At 50.6% G+C, this 22,863-nt stretch overlaps 9 protein-coding genes across 9 annotated transcripts; 3 read left to right on the plus strand and 6 right to left on the minus strand.

The window, feature by feature from the left end:
* Positions 1 to 1,351: 1,351 nt before the first annotated feature.
* HO133_004072 (uncharacterized protein) lies at positions 1,352 to 2,876 on the minus strand (the record flags this gene model as incomplete). The annotated part of the gene is made up of 3 exons (XM_037294991.1): positions 1,352 to 1,877; positions 1,933 to 2,692; positions 2,753 to 2,876. 3 exons carry the CDS (start codon positions 2,874 to 2,876, stop codon positions 1,352 to 1,354), a joined length of 1,410 nt encoding a protein of 469 aa, XP_037149038.1.
* Positions 2,877 to 5,625: 2,749 nt separating this feature from the next.
* HO133_004073 (uncharacterized protein) lies at positions 5,626 to 6,431 on the plus strand (the record flags this gene model as incomplete). Its single annotated transcript, XM_037294992.1, has 2 exons — positions 5,626 to 6,124; positions 6,184 to 6,431. 2 exons carry the CDS (start codon positions 5,626 to 5,628, stop codon positions 6,429 to 6,431), a joined length of 747 nt encoding a protein of 248 aa, XP_037149039.1.
* A 1,890-nt stretch (positions 6,432 to 8,321) lies between these two features.
* HO133_004074 (uncharacterized protein) lies at positions 8,322 to 10,139 on the minus strand (the record flags this gene model as incomplete). Its single annotated transcript, XM_037294993.1, has 1 exon — positions 8,322 to 10,139. The coding sequence occupies one exon, from the start codon at positions 10,137 to 10,139 to the stop codon at positions 8,322 to 8,324; it is 1,818 nt and encodes a 605-aa protein (XP_037149040.1).
* Positions 10,140 to 10,455: 316 nt separating this feature from the next.
* On the plus strand, positions 10,456 to 11,329 carry HO133_004075 (uncharacterized protein; the record flags this gene model as incomplete). The annotated part of the gene is made up of 3 exons (XM_037294994.1): positions 10,456 to 10,784; positions 10,842 to 10,971; positions 11,234 to 11,329. The coding sequence occupies 3 exons, from the start codon at positions 10,456 to 10,458 to the stop codon at positions 11,327 to 11,329; spliced, it is 555 nt and encodes a 184-aa protein (XP_037149041.1).
* Positions 11,330 to 12,023: 694 nt separating this feature from the next.
* HO133_004076 (uncharacterized protein) lies at positions 12,024 to 13,686 on the minus strand (the record flags this gene model as incomplete). Its single annotated transcript, XM_037294995.1, has 4 exons — positions 12,024 to 12,344; positions 12,405 to 12,808; positions 12,860 to 13,319; positions 13,492 to 13,686. 4 exons carry the CDS (start codon positions 13,684 to 13,686, stop codon positions 12,024 to 12,026), a joined length of 1,380 nt encoding a protein of 459 aa, XP_037149042.1.
* Positions 13,687 to 16,251: 2,565 nt separating this feature from the next.
* HO133_004077 (uncharacterized protein) lies at positions 16,252 to 17,232 on the plus strand (the record flags this gene model as incomplete). The annotated part of the gene is made up of 1 exon (XM_037294996.1): positions 16,252 to 17,232. The coding sequence occupies one exon, from the start codon at positions 16,252 to 16,254 to the stop codon at positions 17,230 to 17,232; it is 981 nt and encodes a 326-aa protein (XP_037149043.1).
* A 415-nt stretch (positions 17,233 to 17,647) lies between these two features.
* HO133_004078 (uncharacterized protein) lies at positions 17,648 to 18,086 on the minus strand (the record flags this gene model as incomplete). The annotated part of the gene is made up of 2 exons (XM_037294997.1): positions 17,648 to 17,844; positions 17,981 to 18,086. 2 exons carry the CDS (start codon positions 18,084 to 18,086, stop codon positions 17,648 to 17,650), a joined length of 303 nt encoding a protein of 100 aa, XP_037149044.1.
* Positions 18,087 to 20,287: 2,201 nt separating this feature from the next.
* Positions 20,288 to 21,110, minus strand: HO133_004079 (uncharacterized protein; the record flags this gene model as incomplete). The annotated part of the gene is made up of 3 exons (XM_037294998.1): positions 20,288 to 20,575; positions 20,784 to 20,927; positions 21,060 to 21,110. 3 exons carry the CDS (start codon positions 21,108 to 21,110, stop codon positions 20,288 to 20,290), a joined length of 483 nt encoding a protein of 160 aa, XP_037149045.1.
* Positions 21,111 to 21,508: 398 nt separating this feature from the next.
* Positions 21,509 to 22,603, minus strand: HO133_004080 (uncharacterized protein; the record flags this gene model as incomplete). The annotated part of the gene is made up of 3 exons (XM_037294999.1): positions 21,509 to 21,717; positions 21,785 to 22,076; positions 22,139 to 22,603. 3 exons carry the CDS (start codon positions 22,601 to 22,603, stop codon positions 21,509 to 21,511), a joined length of 966 nt encoding a protein of 321 aa, XP_037149046.1.
* Between the last annotated feature and the right edge of the window lie 260 nt (positions 22,604 to 22,863).

Raw genomic sequence — 22,863 nt, forward strand, 5'->3', positions numbered from 1 at the left:
ACTTTAGTGGTCTGGGGGATCGGTTGCAAAACGGCATGCGGTCGGAAAGCTCGCAACCGGAGGTGTTGAATCTCCCATAGCGCGAGATTTTAGAAAAAAACCATAGCAAACGTTGGTTGTATTCTCGCTTTAAAAATGGATATGATCTTAGAAAAAGCAAACAAGTGGACTCATAGCATAAGTCTTCCAGGGTAGCAAGATATAATGTTAAGAGGCAAAGCACACATATATCTCTTTTCAGAGAAGGCAGGCTGTGGTCATCGAACCTCTCGTATAGCAGCAGCATGCCTGCTTGCCCATCGACGAGGGAACTGCGGGCATGCAGGACACGGTGGCAGTGGCAGACAAGATGACAGCCGCAACGTAGCAAAACATGTAGTGCCCTTCTCGGCTCTTTCTAGACCTGTGATGTTGGCTCGCAAGAAACTCTCTGGGAGAAAGACGGAGATAGAACCACCTGATATTCGGCTTGCTATCAACCTCAGGCCTCCAATTCGACTCGCAGATGCGAAGATCGGTCTTCCAATGAGCTCGGCCACGAATGCCGCCGTGGAAAAGAGGGCCTACAGGGAAGCTGACAAGAACGCTGAAGACTCAAATTGACGGTGGGGAATCTGAGATGCGTGTCAAATTGCATAGGAGAATGGCGTTGGGTCAGGCTTGATTTTCGAAGGTGGAATATGCTTGAGGGGCGCCAGGAGGGGTTGGAAGGGAGAAAGGCCAGGTTTTGTTGTTTCAGTTCCCAGCCACAGCGGTGACGAAGGTATCTGGCGAGTCCGAACCCGTACGAGATCGACGGTGGCAAATGGTGTAGAACACTGTCGTCGGTCGAGGGAACATGAATCATTCTACATCTTGGCCTTGTAGTACATTGGCCGGTAACACGCCATTAAAGTTGACCGGCTACTGGCATACAAATTTGGTAGAGAAGCGTGTCAGATAAGGATCGGCGAGTGCTTTCGTACTCAAGACGGGGCATTTCCCATGGATCTGGCTGCTGCGTTGAATTTCATGTGCAACCCTTGTTGCCCCTTCAGAGGTTCTACCAGCCTCGCTGACTCAATTCAGTCTCGCTGTCAACACATCGGTATAGAGTATGCTTCCTCGGCCGTCCAAGTCCACCCACAGCGAATGTGCGAAGGCTGTCCGCATCGTCCGCATCATCCGCATCATCACCAATCCACCCTCTTTTCTCCCCCAAGAGGGCAACACCTTTAGCTTGCAGAGAAGAGACCAAAGGTAACCTATCCGCAAGTGCAGCGCCAATTCTCAGTGTTACGAAGCCGTCCAGAGAAGCTGTCCACGTGGGCTGGCTGACGGAGTAAGCGGCAAAAAGCAGAAGTCCGATTACTTACAGCAATATCAGGGGGCTGATAGCGATTAGTGGGGCCTTGACAATCGAGAATTTCTGGATGGCCATGCCGGGACTTGAATACAAGAATCGAGAATGGCTCATGGCGCCGTCTGTGTTGACAGTCGGCTCCGGGAAGAAGTCGGGGTTCAGAGCCTCGCGAGCGCTATAATAGGTACCTGCTGTCAGAGCGAGGTTGAGGTAGAGTGTTTCGTTCCAAGTTTTCAGCCAACTAGAGAGGTATAGATTCAAGGCACTGGCGCCTTGTTCATTCGAACATTGCTCCATTGTATATGGACTGTTAAATAGAAGGTCGTCGATGTTATCACCAAAAGGGACTTGGACTTGTTCGCAAATAGCTGTGAGTTCGGGACCCGTGCTGTTGATAGAGGTAAGAGTATTGTAGAATGTTCCATTGCCAAACATAGCCAGGACGGATGTTAGTAGAGGTCCAGGGACCACATGGTTAGGAGGCATATTAGCACTGTCACTCTGCATTGAGCGTTTGCTGATTGCAGGTAAAGTCCTTCATGACTTGTGTCAGACATCTCGACAATGGAGAGCGGCAGTTGTACACATACTCGTTTCCTCCAATTCCTCCGTAAGTAGAGATGTCATCCACGTCGGGAGCGGTAGCTAGTATATCATCACTAATAAAGCCATTCCACTGATTTGGAAGCTCAAAGTAGCCCAGGGTTGATTCAGCAATGCAACGGTAAGTATAGTTTGTGGCAATTTCCGCTGCGCTGTAGTCCTGGTTATCTAGATATAGATCCTCACTGATCTGATGCCTGTCAAGGGTTGGCTGCCAAGGCGACGAGCTAACGTCACCAGGAGCGCAAACCCTGAAAACGAAGGGATCTGCCCATGACTGACTGGTATTCCCAGATATCGCGGATCTAGTCGGATCGACGTTCGAACAATTTGTCGAGAAAGGATTGGATCCCGGACACTTAGACGGGAAATCGTTCGAAGAAATAGGCGCACAATTGACGGAACTTCCCATTCCTAAAGAATATACACGAAGAAGGCCAGTATCTGCGGTGATAGGTGCAGCAGAAGCGAACCAGGGTATACTGCTTTCCACGCCTAGAATGTCGTAGATCGGAGGCCTGGAGGAGAAATTCGTGTGAGGCGTCCACAAATAGGAAAAGTCTCCGGATGAAGCGGTGGTGTCCCCGATTGTGGCTGGTATAACATCCTTGGAAGTGGCAACACTGGTCAAGCCTTTCGGTGTCAACTCGCGCGCAGGCGCTAAATCATTAAACACGCCGTCTCCGATGCTCACGTTCACTTGGACAGTATCAAGGTAGTAGCCCTGCAGAGCTGGGATCATGACGCCTGCTGATAGTCAGCCTGTTCGGGCTGAGCCTACTGCGTTCGAGACAGCGTTGAACTTACCCAAGCCACAGAGAAGGGCCGCTAGGTACAGTAGATATGAGCCTGTTCTATATGGGTTGCCTCGTCGGAAGATGTTAATCAGAATCGCAGGGTCCGTCCACCCTTTATCTGCAAGACTGAGCATTTGGCGCAGTGATAACGATTTCTTCGGCTTGGCAGAGGGCGTTTGACAATAGACCACGACAGCTCTAGCACAGATCATCGATGTGAGAGGGATACTGAGTGCTGCTATGATTGAATTCGCAGTCTTTACGAATTGGCGCCACCTATCATTACCAATGAATTGGCTGCTGTGGTACCGAGCAGTTGGATTATCACAGGTGGCAAACTGGATGGGCTTGTAGCACAGCACGCATGCCAACGCCCATACAATCATTTCGGCAACGACGTGGCAAAGGGCCAAGAACGCGCTGGAGTAATGGTACCGCAGTTCGCGGGGCGCAATGTCTGTAGAAGAGGTTTGCTTCTCTACGCCATGATGTGGCGCTTGTTTGCCAAACGATGGTCCTCCGTCTGCAGTGTGTGGAGCAGCCTTAAGGTTGGGCCTCTCCCTATTCACGATATCGCCAATGGAGTTGACAGTCAGGAAAGACTTGTTCGAGGCTCGACGATGACTCTGGTCGAGAGGAAGGGCGATGATAGCCTACAATGGAGAAACACTGGCAATCTCTTTTTCAGCTCTTGATATCATACGCCTATTTCATGTCTTGCAAATCAAGATCAACGCAACTTTATTTTCTTTCCATTCAGGAGTAAGCAAATCCAATTCGTGGCTCTCAAGATATTGAAATTCCCTCCCCAAAATAGAGCAATTCAGTTCTCTCCGGTGCTTCAACTTATATACAGAATAAACTAAGAAGCCTTTGTAATGTCCTCATTTACAAAACAATTCATTCAGAAGGGATGTACAACGTGTGAAACCTAGAAACCTCCTTCTCTTGAAGTAAAGACATCTCAACTGGATTTGATGTGTTTGCATTGGGGAATGAAATCTCTGATGCAAAAGGGAGACAAACCCCGGCAAGGCATCTTGTACGTTACCTCAACCTTTGAACCCCTTAAATTCCCTACGACTCCCATGAAATGAAACAGGAGGTCTGAAGGTAGCGGTTCCTCAAGGGGCGCAAGACATGGCGTAGGAAGCAAAGCGCCAGGAATTCTCTTTTGTTGTAGGCAGAGTGTGACCATGAGCTCTCTCACAAGGTTGCAGTATTTGGTTATAGAATATCAAGCCAAATTGAAGGGTCTGAGAAACAGCTTTCATGAAAATGAAAGAATCTGCGACGGTCAAGGTTAGTACATTTAATACGTCCTGTTGCGAGAGGATCAAGCCAAGGAACTTATGCTTCAAGCTCAGCATTCGGGAGTGTAAAGGTAGACCACGCTCCATCAGAAATTTGTAAAAGTACGCTGAAGCCAATGGAGAATGAGAAAGCTCGCCCACCCCTCGAGGAATCGCGTCTTGGCGTTCGTCTTTGCCGAAAGTGGATTCGTTTCTCTTGGCATCTCAACGACATATCATTCCATTCTCTGATCATAACCATGAATTGCCATCATGCGGCTTTATATACCTATCCGAGGATTTTCTATAGTCCCTGGATACCAGGGACTCGTATATCAAGAAGAGCCCACACCAATAATTTCTGTCCGCACTTCCACGAAGAACAATGGACTGAAAGCCCTGTATGCTTCATGACTCAACAAGTTCATATCATGTTGCCTCAAGAAAAGTTGTAGCCATTCTCTTTTCCAATGACCTGGTTCAATGGTAGTCTTTTCTGCCCTGCCCTGTCCGCTTGATCCATGAAGGCCTGTTGCAGAATGATGCCTTCTAGATTTTAGGGCTATGAACTGGCGTATGCTTTTCTTGGTATGCTATAGCAGTGTATCTCTATGTTTTCCCTGTATTGTTGTGCTCGATCTGATGTCTGGCTTTAGCCTCAGACCGACCTTACCTCACGCTAGGGTCGCCGCTTGGCTATTTGTTCATGAGATGATTCTAGTTGTGCAGTCTGCCTGCTTGTGTCTTTGTAGAATGATGTTGAATCATGAATTCACGCTCCCTAATGTGACTTACGATTGCGAAAATTAGCGAACACTGTTTTGAAGATGGGTGGCAGAGTTAGCTTCACTTGCGCTCAAGGCAAAATCAACAACACATAATTCAGCCTCCGAGGGTAGAATAGAGACAAGAACACGAAACGAAAGAAAACAGAGGAATGACAAGCTAAGAGCTTCTACAAGCATTCCTGCATTTTTGCATTTGTTGATGAAAATTTGAGCACCCTCAAAGGCTCTGCAAAAAGCGTGAAAAAGACGGGAAACATTAGGCCGGATCGAACCAAAAAGATAACTCCCCGAGGTTATCTTTTCGGATTGGTTAACCGTCCACAACATGGAACCTACAGAATAGAATGAGGGGTAGAAGAACCACCAAATACCCGCCATACTAGCTGTAGGGATGTGTGATGCACATTTGGTGATCAGACAGCTTCAACTGGTCTCGACCTCCGGGAGATGGTCAGTCGCCCCATTGGTCAATTGCAGTCCAGGCATAGCCGAGTTCGGGCGGCCAACGCTATGAGAGAAACTGCCATGATGCATTTGACTACACCACAGAAGCTCTGCCATAACGGGGAAACCGTTCCCTCAGTGGAGTTAATTCTACTATTTCAATATCTATATCATTAAGCACAGCCGACCTCACATCATAACAGACATCATCGCCTTCCGCTCCTTTTTGACAACACTCTTCTATCCATGTACAACCCTCCGCACACGCAGAATCTTTTCTTGAAACCGCCTTTCCTCTACCCACGCCACCCACTCCGTACAACACTCAATCCCACACACATCAATGTGAAACTTTCAAGATGCCAGTCCTTCGCTCTGGTTCGACGGTCAGCTTTGTGAACCGACGAAATGCGCGCCGACATGGCTTTCGCGTACCAGTCAAGCCGAACCCCCAGCAGACGAGGCCAAAGGCCAACAGCACCGGTGCACAGTCAAGAAACCGTTCGACTCCGGTCGACCTTGCAGCTCTGACTCGAAATATCCGCTACCGACAACGTGCGCGTGCCAACGGACTCGCCACCGGCGACAGCGCAGACACTCTCCGCGAAAAGCGCCGCTGGGTTCAGACCGAATTCGACGCAAGCCGCATCAATGGCAAAGCGACGCCGGAGCTGCACGATCTATACAACAAGAGAAATATCGGCAAGCCACAGCATCAGCGGAAAATGGCTCAAAGCCTTTCCGACGCCGCCAAAGAAGCCAAACGGCGGCTTGAGGAGGTCTTCGGACAGAGGTCAGGTCTCAGAGCCGTGGCCGGCGCCGTGGGCCACTCCTTGGGTGATGATTCCGGTGACGCAGGTGAGATGCCCAGCGCCACAACTACAACCTTGATGGCTCTTATACTCACAACCATCGAGCAATCGCACAGCCATCTGACGGCGAAGCAGTTCATACCACCAAGCGTCCCGCAGCCCATCTTACCGCAGACAATGACGCGGCAGCCCGGCAGTTGGTGCTTGCTAAAGGATATGAGCTGGCAGACTACAGTGGTGGGAACCAGGGGATTGGTGCGGAGGCTGACAACACGGAAGAAGGAGAAGAGGAGGAAGGGGACGAAATAGAGATTAAGATGGAGGAAGACGCGGATGAGGGTCTGAAGTCTTGAGGGCATGGTAGATGACAAGGCGAACCGATTCCTCGACGTTTGCTTCTACAGTGGTCAACAGCATAGATTCCATGCTTATTGCAGGAGGAGTGGATTGTTCTGACGCATTTGGCTGGATCGGCCGACACTTAGAAGCAATGCTACGGCACTGACTAATGGCATTGAATCGTACTGCTGATGCTTCTGCTTATGACCTTGGGGCCGTGAGACAGATATTGACAGCCATTATGGTTTTGCCCATAGATCTCTGACCACAAATGATGGGTCATAGACTCACTTTATGAGTTGAAAAACTTCGATTCCCACAATGCACTGACACGAGGCACTACAGTTTGACCGCTCAACAGCAAAAAGTCTCCTGGTCAGTTAGTGTGAACTTGTCCTTGTCTCAGAGGTTGTCGCTTGGCGTAGTAGGACTTGAAAATTTCGAGATTCACTCTATTCATGACCTTGACATCCTTCAAGTTTCGCATGTCAAAAATATCCCTCTGTTCGTGACTAGAGCCTTTGGAATCCTTCCATATCAGGTCCCGAAACATGACATTCATTCCCATAGGCATCCGGTACTATGCCACGGAGAACACTCACCCACAGTGACCGGGTCTGCGGCAAAGGATCGCCGAACCCTAATGGGGATGCTCACCCGCTTCTTGGACTGTATCTCGAAGAATGGCTGGATCTTCAAGCCGCGACCATAGGTGGTCCCCAGTATCGCATCTTTCGCATAGATATAAGAGTGCAGGCGTGCGGTATGGGGCCTCCACAACCACAGTCTGAGTCAGCGTCGGAAAGGACTTTAGCCAAGGGTAGAGGCTCAGCCAATCTGTCCAGTTGCCTGTCAAGCAGGGCCAGCTCGGTGCATCTGACCACAAAACGCATTGTTCTTTGCTGTATCTCAAGGACCAACACCCCTCACCGGTGCTCATACCGAGGCTATTCGTCAACATTGCATAGACTGCATTGTCGTTTTCTCAGAATCTTACACGGCCACACGTCTCCGATGTTTACTAGCCAGTTACAACAAACGGCCGGACGTCTCGGGTGTTTTCTGGCAGCTCATGACAATGGTACAATCAAAGAAATACACTGGCGCAATAGCTTGGCTGACAAGTCCCAGACGTAAGGAATTAATGCCGTCTACGCGAACACATTGGACGTATGGCAAGTTGGGGAATCGAGAAACAATAGAAGCGCCTTCGATTTCACCAAGCCCTCTAGACTAACGTGCGGAAACACAAGCGCATCCTTGACTTGTCCGTATGACTCGCGGCTCACGACTCGAAAATCGGGGCGATGCGCCAAGGACATACTTGGCCAGACATCGAGCAATATCTTCCTACGTTGCTCGCCAGCCTTTTTGCTCCGTCGTGTGCGAAGCAGCTCTTTGCATCTTCCCAGAATGCATCGTAGACGCAACCAGTCCACAATCAAATCATCGACCACTTTTTCTAGCCTCAAAGATGACCCCGGACGCCGTGGGCATCTTTCCCATTGCCAGGTCCAGACTTTTCTTGGAGCGAAGCGAAAGCCTGTCGCGGGTCATTGTGGTTAGAAAATCCCATCCTCTTCGAATTTGGCAAAGGCATAGGGAACACGGCCAGAACATGGGAACGGAACGTATAGAGGAAGTGACAAGTGTCGTTGGCTTCATGTAAAGCACAGATCTGGAGCTGAGCGGTCCGACCAATTCGAGCTTGGCATGGCACCTGCTCAGTGCTGATCTTTCCCATTTCTTGGGGGTGGCTGGGGGGGGGCGTTTGAATTGCGGCAATTGCCACTTGTCTTGAGATCTTGAGTGGCTGCAGACCAGGCTTGTGTGGACTGCGAGGCTAACGCTGAGAAAACGTCTTTTTTGTTTCCCCTGCCAGGATGAAGCACGCTTATCCGACGTCAATGCCCGGAACCCTGTCCCCTCATCAGCCCCCTGGCTCTTTCAACCCATTGCGCGCCATCCGCTTTCTCATTTGTTACTATCTCGTTGAGCCTTTCTCGCCTCGTGTCTAACGTTTCTCCTTCAAACCCCGACATCATAGCTCGACCAACGATCCCAACGTTCCTTGTGCTAGGCATCCGCAACATTTCTCTCTCGACCCTGTATCCCACCCTAGCCGCTAAGTGGGCAACCCAATCGCAGAGGCTAGAATAAGCTGAGGGTTGCTTTGCTCGAGCCTTTGCATTGAGGTCCTTGAGGTCGCCTTGTTCTGGTCCCGGGCCAAATATCTCCTCATTGTCTGGACAGGCAATGGCGATAGCTATGGACTTGGATTTGTTGATGTGGGCAGCGAAATAGGAAGGTGCTAGTGCGTCTGCAGAGTTGTTGTTGAAGACAGATGGAGCGCGAAAACGAAGACCGGATAGATTGTGTGAGCAGCATGGGATGGCCAGGAAGGGAGAGGAGGAGATGGAGGCGAGGAGAGGTGTCCAAGGGGTCAGCTCATCTGCGTGATTAGAGATGATAAAGGTACCCTGAGGGAATATGCCATTGTGCCATGCTGGCACATCGCCCATGGCTTTTTCTGTGGTGGCTGCGGAAGAGAGCCCCTCCGATAGTATGCCTCCATTAGCGTAGATGGGGTACATAGTGTCGTGCTGTATTTCGAACAACGGCTGCGGGATGAGTATCATCTCCTTAAGCTGACTTTGGATCGATGCATCAAATGTATCCCACGTCTTCCGTCTGCGGGCATCGAAGCCCCAGCCCGAGTATCCTTCCCGCAGCAGTGTATCAACGAGCACCCCATTGCCGCACCCGATATCGACAAAGCCCGGAAAATTCCCCTGTTTGTTTGTAGGGTCATCTCCGTCCTGATCGACCAGGCCATTTCCGGCATCGTACATATCCTTCCACAGCTCGATCAAGAAAGCTGCGATGCCCAGATCCTCGAAGACATGCTTGCTCGGCTCCGTCTTCTCGACCCAGCGATCACATAGTCTCTGAGCATGCCTCTGCTTGAGCTCCGTGTAAGTATTCTGGACCCGCTGCTGTGAGACCATCTGGTCATGGTGTACACGTTTCGTGTAGCCCGTCCATTGGCCCTGGCCGTGTTTGTGGATTGTCGACAATAGATGCTGACCCGTCCGGAGAAGGCGTGAAGATAAAGGAAGAGACTCGGACGGATACAGGCGGTAGTGTAGAGAGATGTTGCCTTGGGAATCTTCAGAGGATGCACTTGGGTTCCAGCAATGCATGTAAGCCAGTGCTTGTACTCTTGGATGGTACCAGGGAACCTCGTCGATACTCGCAGCGTGTGGTACGTAGATGACAAGAGAGCGCTTCGGGTCTCTAGTATCATCGGTAGATGATTGGAGTAGGAGACATGTCTGGGCAATTGGCTTGTCCAATTGAGGATTTCGAGGGATCATCCGCCGGATAATAGTCCTCTTGACCTCGAAGCCTGGAAGCTCCCCATCTCGGATATGGTATTCTCGCAACCAGTATTGCACTTTCACCGCCTCATTCTCCGACAACTGCGCATTGGTGAGCTCATTGTTCGAGCTATCGTAGAGGATATCCGCTCGAAAGAGCAGGCTGGAGTTGATGTTCGGATTCTTCACCAGGTTGAGAGACACGGACTCAAAAACGTCAGGCGGGAACTGGCAGGAATGCTGGAGTATTGGAAGCCATGCTTCGTTTGGCAATCGTCGTGAAGGATGAATTTCTGTACTTTCCGAAGTGAGGTCGTCAGATTCTAATGTTTTTGCAGGCATCTGTTCAGCCCGAATTCATCGTCATTCGTCAATGCGCTTAGGCCTTCCCTAGGGGAGCTTTTTTAGGTAGCCAGGAACCAGCCCTAGAGGCGAGGCGAGGCCCCCCCACGAGTACCCGAACGGGAAAGCCCAAAAGGATAGCTTTCCCGCACAACCAGCTCCGCTCACAGCTCTGTCAAGCTTCATGTAACTTTCCAGCGAGTCTCAAATTCTCAACCTATCCAATATCCATGTCAATTGCGAACTCATAAGACCTAGCGCACACGACAACAGAGTACCATTCCGCTATCTAATCGAACCTCCTCTTGCTGCCATCATGTGGCAATCCCCAGTAGCCATCACCGGTGCCGAGAACATGTCCCACTCCACTCATGGCCCTCTCTTCTCCCCCTCCCTCATTTCCCCCGATGTCACCTCCGCTCTCCCGGAAAAGTACACAATGCGTCCCTTGCAACGCTCAGACTACAAAGCCGGCGTTCTGGACGTACTCAGAGTCCTCACGACCGTTGGCGAGATCTCGGAGCAAGCATGGATTGAGCGATATGATTGGATGGCTAGGCGGGGGGATGAGTATTACATACTGGTGGTGTGTGATGGGGAGGAAAAGGTGGTGGGGACGGGATGTGTGGTGGTGGAGAGGAAGTTGTGAGTGGTGTTCTTGGAGCTGCCAGTAGCATGCGCTGATTTACCTGTTTCGGACAGCATACACAATCTCGGCTTGGTGGGCCATATCGAAGATATCGTCGTCAACAAAGATCAGCAAGGAAAGAAGCTAGGCCTCCGTATAATAGAGGCTCTCGACTACATAGCTGAGAAGGTTGGGTGCTACAAGGTCAGTCTATTGTCCCCACGCGGTCGCTCAGATGGGCCTTGGTTCGATTGCATGCGAAGCATTGCTGTATCGTCATTGCCTGGACACAATTTCTCACCCCCTCCTGCCATCTCCACGCCCTTGTCAAACACCCCACTCCCCCACCCTTTCCCCCCACGACTCCCACTCTTCACTCCACGCTTACACTCGCACTCGCGAAACCCCAATGTTCAACCACTCGAATACCGTTTCGGTCCTCCCGAGCTGACATCGTTCCCCTCAGACAATTCTGGACTGCTCCGAAACGAACGAAGGCTTCTACGTCAAATGCGGCTACAAGAGGGTCGGACTGGAGATGGCACAGTATTACGACAAGTGACTACCAGGCCCTAGCTCAGAAAGAGGGAAGCTTTGAAAGATGGAAATTGACGATATGAAACTTGTTAGGTGAGGTCACCATGGCAATGGATCTAATTGACTTGTTGGCCAGAGGATAATGGATGTCCTTGGATATCTCGCGTATTTGGGGAGAAAGAGAGCTGAAGTAGGTAGCTGGCTCAAACGTGTTAAGATGCGGCTGATGAAGATATGCTTCGGAGAAAATGAGGAAATGAGTGTATGAAAGGCAACAACAGTGGAAAATTGAGATTTACCAGTGACAATGCTGCTGCAAGTCCCCACCAGCCGATCGTGTTTGCTAGTCAACGAGACGCCGTTCCGTGATTTGCTCTCTAATTTTTCTAGCCAGGCATTACAGTTATGATGTAGTATACCGTCCTCACGCACAAGCAACCCCCAGAGGTATCTCTCCCAAGCTCCAATAGCAGCATATTTCCTTTTTCGTTCGTCTAAGCGCCTTCGCCAAATGGGGTATGATATTCTAACGCCATGCAGGCGCCAACATGAACAGACGGTGGTGATAAGCCAGAAAAGCAAGATAACAGAATGAAAGTATATGCGAATAGTGTGTCTAGGTATTGCAAGCGGACGCGAATCTGACCGAGCATCTCCGGCCAGCGTTGCATGCATGTCAGATGCCAGATTCCATGCAACGCTATGCAGGTCATATGCACCTAATAGTAGTTGCCTTTGGGGAACGCGCAAAAGATCCCCACGGAGATAGCAGTGATGATCAGTGCACCACCAAGAGCTTGCACGAAGATGGTGTCCTGGATTTGCCGAAGAGCCGGCTCTTGGATCCAGACTTCACGATCGAAGACTTTCCGGATAATGTTGCGTTTCTCGTATTTGGCGACCCAGGGTTCGTCTTCGTAGCTATTGGCGCTGCCGACAGTGTCGAAAGAACCTTTGCCCATGTCCCAGGAGGATTCGTCGTCGTCTTCAGCGAAAAGCTCCCATGGGCGGAGATGGCGATGGTGCATACCGTGAAGGACCTGGATAGAATTAGCGATGGCAGCTTGGCTTAATTTTTCAGGGCTTCAGAGAAGACATACGACACACATGCCCTTCCAGGCAGCAATGAGTGTTGCCACACCGATCATGAAGCCAATGGCCGAAAGTACCCTCCAGCCTCGACCAGCATTACTGAGAGTGATGAGAATGGCACAAATGATACCTCCAAGGATGCCGGCAACACCAAGACCACGGGCGAAGACGACACGGGGTGCGTTGCCGTTACAAACGGTCCACCGAATGAAGTTGGGGTGGGCTTGGTGACGTAGAGACCATTCGACCGTGTGGACGACAACTCGAAAGGCTGTGGGGTGAGTGGTGTTAGCCAAGGCGTGCAGTAGAGTCATCCGTTCCTTCGCTGAGAGGTTCAGCTGGCGAGGTGCACCATCGGCTATGTAGATTGCAATGATGCGTGAGATTTCCTCTCGGAACGGCTGGATCGTGACTGCCCACACATTAGCGTATACTTGCTTCGTAAAGAAAAATGAGTGCTCACATGGTTGCCATTTGAGGTCAGCTCCTTGAAAAGCACCTGCAGTCTTTGTCTGGAACGATCTGTTGGTGTTGGAGTTCAAGGTGGAGCAGTTCTCGCTCCACGCACGCTCGGATGGAGCTAAACTTTCTCTGTATTCTCCGCCATTTGGGGTTCTTGGTGGCGTATTGAAAGGGTTGCCCTTCACCTCCACCACACTTGCAGTAGGGGGAGCGAAATCTGTGCCTTTGAACACAGCTGCAGTCTCAGCACTGATTTGCTGCTTGGGTCCTGGTGTTCCCTGATTTGCCTGTGCATCTATCTCCGCCTGTTCTGCGGACCATTCTGGTGCAAGAGCACGCTCGTTTGATGGAAGCTCGTTGAAACGCTTGAGGTAGTCACGGTACCAGAGGTAGAATTGGAGGTTCTCGGCGGAGTGTTCAATGTAGACGAGGTAGTTCATGAAATCGCGTGCTGTGCATGGCTAGAAGGCATTTGGATCAGCCAAGCAGATCACATTGATTCAGATATCGGGAATACCAGTGGATGTGCAGAGTAGATGTTGATCAATTGCTAGCTTCAGTGTCCTGCTGATATAGCAGGGTGAAGTTGAAGCCTGGGTTGCATGGATGGACCAAGACAGGAAGTCAACTTACCGGGCAAGTGCCTCCAGTGATGATGCGGTCAAAGGACAAGGCATCGGGGATACCAAAGGACATTCCTCCAGAACCTCCAGAGGCCTGGGAATCGATGGACGCTTCTCCAATGGATTTGGTCTTCTCGTGCCCGAGGACGGAAGCCCGAGCGGAGTCGACATATGGGGGACGACGGTAAGTGAGAGAATAGACCATATTGGCTGGCGATGGTGGAGAGTGTGTATGAGGATTTCAAGACGAGCAGTTTTTGGGATGGGCAGAAGACTGTAAGAGCAATGGAGTAGAGATGGAGGGAGGAATTCTCGCGGCACCGAGGCTGATTTTGGAAGGAAAGTCAAAGTTGACGTTGGAGATTGTGGATCTCGGTCAGCGTTTTTGGATGCACGGCTACAGCATGCATCAATGTAAAGAAACCGCCACGCACTGCACTCAACTGCTTTTTCACGGCGGTAGGAGAGCTACGAAATTAATGTCATAATCAATCTCATCCACTCACGAGAGGGATCTGGCTTGTTTTGTAGGAAGCGTCAGCCTGTGATACGTTGAGTTAATAGGAGTACCGTAAGGTAGGTATCTCACAGAGGAACAATCCCGTGTCGAGCGATGGACAGGAACAAGCGTGTGCCAACGGGAAGACTAGGAGAATGGAACACTTGATCATTCGTGAGGTACTAGTACCTTGGGTAATGTACCCATGCATGCATGTTAGTAGCGAGGACAGCCTTCTGTTTGAGAGGAAGTCGCTGGAACGGCTCAGAAGGCGGCAGCGGATGTCGCGTTGGGCTCACAGGCCAACAGATCTTTACAGACTTTCTCTCCCTTGTCTATCCTTCAAGACCTTTCATGTCATCATCCATGGTCCATGCTCACCTCCACGCTGTCAGTGAATCAGTCTCTCCTAAGCGTGGGGCCGGACACGTTGTGGGACTGTGGGAGGCAAGAGTCTGGAATGATCGGAGATTACGCCTCAAGCTAGGACAGGGGAAGCTTATCAAATCCAACGCAGATCATGCAAATTAGTATGGTTCATTGTGCTACGAGTGCCGAGATGCACCGAGATTCTGCCCTTCGGTCAGCAGGCTGCAGGTTCTCGACGCGTGACGAGTAGCGAGTAGTCACAGAATATCTGCCTCCTGCGACATGATTGGACACTCTTAGAGTACATACCTTACATTCAATATACCTAATTACCCACTGAATTCTCTACCAGGCGTGCCGAACAGTGGCTGGCGTATTTCAAATGACCAACATCCCTGGCGCCCCTGGTTGGCCGCCCGAGGCCAAAATGCTCCGATCTGGCGATCTGGCGGCCGATATTTATAACCGGGTTCCTAGACATCCCCAGCGTCGATCTTTGAAAACGGGTGGCCCGTCGAGGTCGTGCGACACTCAGGCTCGCGACAGCATCCATATTTCGGGTAGGATCAAATCATGTGGACAAAACAAAATCTATCGATATTCAACAGTGTCCATATATCCGGCTCGCTGTTAGCATTACCTAGCTATAGATTATGCTAGGGATTGGAGATTGCGATATCCCCGGGCGACGGAATCCAGAAGTGGCAGCAGTTAAGGTACTCTAGCTAAAGTCCACAGGGTGGGGTTTCAGCGTCTCAGCCCTATATCCTTGGCACAACTCCATAGAATAACAGACAGCTTTCATCATGAAGCTGTCACAATCCTGACCTTTCCTTCAGCTGTGACACGGAAAAGCCAATACAGGCGTGGTTGTCAGGTGCTGCTCGAGAGACAGCATCGTTTTCTATTGGAAAATACAAGCTGCTTCTTCTGACGTTTAGCATCAAATGTAGATGGGAAGCTAAGATGACCTTTGGAGACTTGATGCATTGCATCAGCATTTCTACCACTCTCTATCTCCTCTAGAACTCATTCACCACGTCTCTCATGCCTCCCTCGATACCTCCACCCAAATCATGACTTCTGCAGGGGCTCTTGTCACTGGAGCCTCGGATGATCTTGGTAGGGGCTGTGCACAAGCGCTTTGTGACTACGGCTTCAATGTCATCCTACATGATCGGGATCGGCCGAAGTCGTTGCTGGTCGAGAAGTGGCTGAACAAGAATATATCGTTGTCGAAAACAAAGGCTTGTCTTTCTGGATTGTACGGAGACAGCCAAGGACCTTGAGAAATCTCTTGCTGGTCTGCACAACCTACATTTCATGGTCCTGATAAATCATGTGTTTGGGCCTCGATGGTCACCCTTCCAAGTTCTGTAAAGGACTGGAAGACTACATCAACGATGGAGTAGACAATCAGGTGGGCATATTGTCGCAGGAGATCGTTCGGGGTGGAATGCTTGGTATGATGAAGATAAATTGATGTGCTGTTGCTCAGTCGCTGCTTTCGGAAAAATCTGTCCTCCAAGGGTATTCCGGGTCACAGGATCTGTGATAGCCACAAGTGATATTCAAAGGACAAAAGTATTGATGTTGACAAGGATTTATTATTACTGTTTGGAATATCAAAACGCAAAAGTCAACCATGTGTGTGCTACTTCACATACTAGATGTTCTTCCTGTCCAAAGCGTTTCAAGCCTTGTTTCTCAATAAATTCTCCAGAGCTCTGGAATGTGGGCCTCATTCCAAATACCACTGCACAATGGCATTGTCCACACAATGAGCCTTTCAACACCTTTGTCTTGGCCGTGACGTCGTCATTCACTTCCCAACTTTCGTTCAGCATCTTCCCCGAAATTTCGTCATCCTTAACAAAGTCACCACATAAGATACACTTCACCATGGCTGTCACTAAGCTTCTTCGAACGCGTAAGGGGATCCTATCCCACGGTCCACCGCTATCGTGGCCAAATGACACCACGATTGGTCCGCGTCGTCCACGTCTCGGGCTTCTCAGACAGGCGACTCATAACCATCGACAGCATCGCATCTCTGACCTGTCAGCTAGCTCAAGGCACAAAGCTCCCAAGCTCATTCACCATCCACATCTGCGTTCCCGAGCTCCACAAGCCTCAAGCTACTCAAGGTACAAAGCCCACAAGCGTACTCATCATTCAACACAACAGTCCAAAGCACCAAAAGTCTCTGGCAAACCGCCCAAACAGATTGAGAAGCTCGTGGTTCAGAAGCCACCTCCTCACGCAACGCAGCTACCCAAGGCTTCACAAGTATCAAGCAGCTCGCTAATAAACAAGAAGAAAGATGCAATGTCTCAGAAGAATAACCACACAGGCAAACCGTCCCATCCTCCCCCTCTCACATCAGAGCCACCCCGACCCGATACCCACCCAGCAGCCAAAGGCATGGACTGGACCGCCTACGACCGCGCCAAAGCCCACCGCTTGAAGAACATCCGCATCTGGGTCCACTCCCTCCGCCGCGCCCACCGCATCGTCGACTCCGTCGCCACAGAACTCATGGCCTACTACGGCAGCGCGAAGTACGGCGGCCACCCCTCCGCGCGCACCCTGTCCCGGCACGCCTGGCAGGCGGTCCGGCTGTGCGAGCACGAGTTCGGCACGGATCTGCAGTGGGGCAAGGGGCTGGGGGAGGCGGTGTGGGGCACCGATCACGGCAAGGTGGAGGCGTTGATTGAGATGAAGATGGAGGGGGAGGGGACGCCGGGGGTGGGGACGGTGGGCGAGAGTGATCTGAGTGAGTTTGAGGATGGGTGGTGTGAGGAGGAGGAGGAAGAGGATGACGATGAGGGGTTCTGGGGCGATGGGGAGGGGAAGGATGTTGAGATGGCGGAGGCGCCTTGATTCAAGCTGTGGTCTCCTTTGTGCGTGGGGATAGAGACGTGCAGAGGAGAAGAGCCGTAGAGTGTTTCTCATGGATACTGTTTGGAGGACCGAGCCAGGATTAACGGAGTTCAAGGCCTCCTTGGAGCAGGCTGCTCTGAGCAGCAAGTTGTAGCTCAGTATCAATCATATCACCCTTGCTTTGCAATAAATTCATGGTACATTCAGAATCTCATACCGCTCTCATATTCATGTAATCTGGCTTTGTGGCGCGTTGACGGCCCGAAATCGTCTGCACGCTCATCCATCTGTTGCCAAAGCCACTCCACCATCCTCTCTATCCGTCTCCATATCCCCGTAATTAGCCTCTTCCTCTCTCCCCTCACCGTCTCCCACTTCTCCGCCAATAGCCCCAGCGTTATCTCCATCACCCAGATCATCGCCACAGTCTGGCCAGGAACCCACCCTTCTCATCCTTCTGGGCCTCTTCCTCTCTCAAGGAACGCTCGTGAATAGCCCGAGCATCTGGTCGTAGCAGATGTAGGATGCCCAAATTATCGTCCTCCGGCACATTCTTGCCGTAGAGACAACGTAAATGGTGGGCAGAGGCGTCGCACAGGCCGCAGCGGTCGGCTGTCTGCAGGAGGGCATCGAGTCACTTGTGGCGAGAATTCATGAGGGTTCGTCTCTCGTATTCGAGGAACTTTTGGCCTGTTACCGGTCACTGTGTGCCGCTCCAAATGAAACAGGCCTTGGGCATTCCACTGACTCTTGGCCTGTGACTGAGGTCCGATCAAGGTCTCGAGATCTTTGTTCATCTTTCGACGGGATCGATCCTCCTGCTTCATCGCCTTCGATGGCTTCGGATGAGGCATAATACCGATTTTGAGAGTTGGGTGACTGGTTGTGCAGCTTTGAAGTTGGACGCAACGAGAGGAACGACTTTGAGAAGTTGCGCTAGCGCGGACTCTGATTGGCTGAATTCTGACGAGCGCTGGGTATAACTGTTATTTTATAGTTTCCCCATCCATGAGAAAGTTTGGCCGAGAGTACATAGCCCGGCGGAGTAAATCCCAAGATTTAACGTTAGCCCAGTCCCATTCAATAATACCCATTCCATAGCTCTAGGTTTGCCATGCAAGCGCAGAAAGGCCCCAACCAGTCCAATTTCACAAACGCATAGCGTGAGATTGGCAGCCTGAACCTGCCTTGTGTGGATTTCCTATTGTTTCTCCTCAGTTCGACTCCAGCCTTTTTCTTCTTCTCTTATCTTCCTTTTTTTCTTTTTTGCTCTCTCGAATTCTCGCGTAATTTGCAACAAGGCTCAGACCATGGTACCCTCCGGCTGGCAGCAAGGACTTGGTTTGAATAAAAGAGCGCGTAAGCGCATTACGCAAGTCATCATTTCCACAAGGACAAAGCACAGTGGTTGGCAGAAGCTTCAGAAGCAGGCTAGCGACTTGAATATCACGCAAACGATATTGAGATTTCTTTTTTTCCGGCCAAAACACTTCGAGGGGATTAAAAAAACAAAACATAGAGCAGGTCTCGAAGCACGTGTGGTGAATGTTTCATCGCAAGTGAAAGAAAGGTATCACAGGACAATTATCTGGTGGAGGCTTAGAGAAGGCAAGCCGTGAGACGTGCAAATAGCCTTTGATTTTCTCAATGAGGCTGTGATGCGTGAGAAGCCCGTTTGGTGTGCGACTCGAAGGCTTGGGACACGGCTCAGAGAAAGTGGTGAAATGCAAGTCATCTCGAATGATAAGAGACGGAGGAAGAGATGTCGTTGGAAAAGCCAAAGCAGACCAAGCCAACTTGGGCGATAGTTTCTGGAGAGAATGCCAAGGCAAGCGTTGCCCGCAACGTTCTTTCCGACTACCATACTGTTGTACACGCGAGCTGAAGCACTACTATGTTCATAGTGCCTATGTGACAGACCACTTGCCATTTGTTTCTTTGGTATTCTGTTTCTAGCGGGTTTCGTGCTGAGCGGCCAAACTGGATGGTCTCTACCACTATAGGGTATTCTTTGAAAGGCAATGTTCTTCTATGCGGCCGCTTCATGGGCTTAGAGCATCGTCTGCTACCTAGAGAGGACGACCCACTCTCTCACTTGATGCTAAAGAACCTTGCATTTTTTACTTGCTCCTTCAAGTTGTTGGACTGGTAACTAACGACAGCGGCGGCATCAACCTAGCTTGTGCATAGAACGACTGTCACTTCTTTCTTTGTGCATCCGGTCTGAACATTGAAACTTTTTTTCTTCAGTTTTCATTGACTTTTTTAGACAATATGATATAGAAGAGATCCGAAAATTAGACAGCGACCTCTATTTATCCACGTCCCATGTTTATTTCGTTGATAAAGAATACCGCAAAGTCAACTGCTCATTCTGTAGAGTGAATCATCCTCTGATCTTCATTCCTTGAAGATGCTCTATTGCGTAGGAGAGAGGCCGGTAAACCTGCGCTGATGAGAGATGGAAATTGCAGTGCTGATTGTCAGTGATGATGGGGTACGCTCGGTGTCTTACTAGAGTCGATCTCAGGAATCCCTTGAAACTGCCAAATCATGGCCTCATTACCCCCATCATGCGGCTGGAGGAGCATCAGAAGCGGCTCTCAGCGCTTTTACGTTCCCTCAACACCAATTGGGAACCATTTGTATTACCTGCCGAAGTCGCCCGTCCTGCGATTGTTCTCTCTTGCCTTACCTCTATCTCCTGCCGTATACCGTTTTACGCAGGACCCGAGTCAGATCTCAAGCCGCTCGAAAACCAACTGAAATGTGTATGAGAACCCTGTTCAGGGGTAACCAGCCCCAGAAGTGTCACGTTGAATTGCTGTGGTATGTGATGGCGAAGACACTGAGAATAAGCTGAGACAGAAGAGATAGTACAGCGCCAAACCCAGTACTGCAGATGTTCCACGGCACGGCATTGATCTTTTTTATTGACGCAACATGCTTGATATCATGAACCTAGCTCCAGCTCTCAACCATGGCAGCTTTCGGCCATGACCTTAGCCGCAAACCACGCTCCACTCATCTTCCAACCTCACGACCCGTCACTAGCTCAACGAGTCTTTCCGGACGCCTTATTCGGCACACCCTTCGACCCCATCTTGCTCTGAATCCTCCCCGGCTGCCCCCTCGCCGCTCCAGCCGCACTCTTCGCCTTCTCAGCCTTCTTCTTGCTCTCAGCTGTTGCCTTCTTCTCCTTGCCCTTCGCGATTGCCTCCTTACGTGCTGCCTCGCGGGCCTCGGGACGTTGCGAGCGGCGGTCTTTGATGAGTTCGAGGGGAGCGCCGACGATGCCTCGTTGTTGCTTTACGGTGCGGCGGGTGCGCTTTTTGGAGGTTTCCTGCAGGATGGTAGGATATTTAGCGACTTGAGCAGAGGAGCAAGTGAGTTGGGAGTATAGAAGAGGGGTGCCGATGGAAATTGAATGGAAGACTAAGAAGCCACGATGGAACGCTCTGCTTGAGACATCTCTAGTGTAACCAGCAACCCTCGGCATCTCCCACCACAGGCAATGTCATGTCATAGAAGCCAAATCAGCTTGAGCTCACCTCTGTGATACCCTTCTTATGCTGCCTCCGGAACAGCACGGTCCATGCAATACGACGAGGGTTCTTGCGCTGCAGGAAGAGGGATTCGGTTTTGCCGTTCTGGAAGCGGAAGATTTTGCTGTCGCCGCGGATGTAAAGCTTGCCCTAGATTAAAACACACAAGTCAGCCGTTGTTCCCTCTCAGTCCCCTACCCCATGTAGAGATGAGATTCCGCTGCTGCTACTCGGAGGGGTGTCTGCGAAAAGCCGAGCAGACAGGATGGGACAGAGGCATACCTTTCCGGGGTAGATCTTCTGACCGCTGAAAGTGTCGTCGTAGGTACGCATGATGGCGGTCAGTGATACGTAACCTGTTTGTTGCAGAAGGGGATGATGTCCTGCTGGACTTTTCGAGATGGTGTTCGCGATTACGGCGGCTAGTGTGGGTCAGGTGACTGTAGGGCTGAAGTGAAGCGAGGCGAGAGTGGGAGATTTCGTCTCGTTCTTGCTGTACTACTAATGTCTACAGATGTGATCTGATCGCTGCTGAACAGGGAGAACGTCACTTAGATACGCTCGTTATGATGTCAAAGTTTTAGAGCAACAATCTGCAATGTCTCGATGACATCGACATAATCCCTTCTGTCTCCCCAAACCATCACCTAGATCGATCCTCTTCCATCTGTTCAATCCGCTGCCCTAATGCAACTCGGATCGTTTTGATGATGTAGAGACATAAGACCTTGTCATGTATTGTCTCGACAGCATTGGTATGATCCAGTCTTCGCACCAACAACATCGATAGTATTGCCCCATTCAAATCGCTGGCGGGCCCGTGTGATACGAGCATTCCTCCTCCCGGTTGGGTTTGCAACGGACGCACTTAGGGACCCGGCAGATAGGGCAGCGGCCGCAGCAGTCAGGGCAAGAAAGACCATCGCATATCTCACAAATACTGGTGCACTTTGGACAGTGAACTTTCCCGCACCGAGAGCATGCCAAGAACGTGGGTTCATCGATACCGTAGGACATGAGGCCGGCGATCTTTTTCAGCCACTGAGTTGCATTGACTCGTTCCTGTGGCAGGATCCCAGCTTTGGATGCGCCGGCTATCTCCTTGCATATTGACCAGAGACAGCAGTATCTCCCACAAGTTTCGCATCTCTTCATAGTGTCCTTGGTACAGCCGATGCAGAAAAGGTTCTTTGAGTCCCACACCCGGTCGTGATTTGGATGCTTGTGATTTGAGTAAGATAAGTCATGGATGTCGCGATAGATTTTATGCGTGCCGGTCCACTGGCGAAGCTCTTCAATCTAACGACGGGGAGAGTGTTAGCAAAGCTGAGGGATGAAGAAGCGCATGCATGGTAACTTACCTTCTGGCCCCATATCTCCAGGGGTACCCGCCCAAAGAAGTTGCTCTGGCGGAATGGTGCCACGCCATCCTCACGGGTCGAAATGGGGGCCATACTGCCACAGTTTGTGGACCATTTTGAAGGAATGTTGCCATCCTGGTTGGTCAAAACGATAGGCATACTACCATCATTCGTCATGAGATCAGGACCGATGTTGTCACCCTCATCAATCGGATCCATGGGCAAGAGACCCGCCTTGATACGAGGTCTAGCTGAAAAAAAAGATATCTTGTTGAAACGCGTACGCTTTTCGACAGGATTGAAATCACTGTCATGACTTGCTTTGACTGAAGAAACATTGTATTCTTTAGGCAAGAGCTCTCCGGTGGATGTGATTTCTGGACCAAATGTTGCTTGGAGTGAGCACTTTTCGATTGCTTTGATCATCTTGTGATGATCCCGATAGTGCGTAACCGTCGGTGCCATATCGATGATGTGCCGGTTTAGGTGGGCGCGGTTGGTTGTGGTTTGTTTTGGTTGAAATCTCAGTTGACGGTGATCGTGGGTACTGTTGCCCAAGGGCCATCCATCATGACGCTCATCATGACGGAGGCAACGTCTCTGTCAGTGAAGGGTACAGCTCCAACGAAAGCCCTTTAGTACATCAGTATAGACAGTCAAGCTGCTTTATAGGACAACTACGGATAGATAGGTAGTAGAGCTGGAGCTCAACACAGGTTGGGGGG

Source organism: Letharia lupina (assembly GCF_014066315.1).
Source record: "Letharia lupina isolate WasteWater1 chromosome Unknown contig_19, whole genome shotgun sequence".
In the NCBI taxonomy this organism is placed as follows: domain Eukaryota; kingdom Fungi; phylum Ascomycota; class Lecanoromycetes; order Lecanorales; family Parmeliaceae; genus Letharia; species Letharia lupina.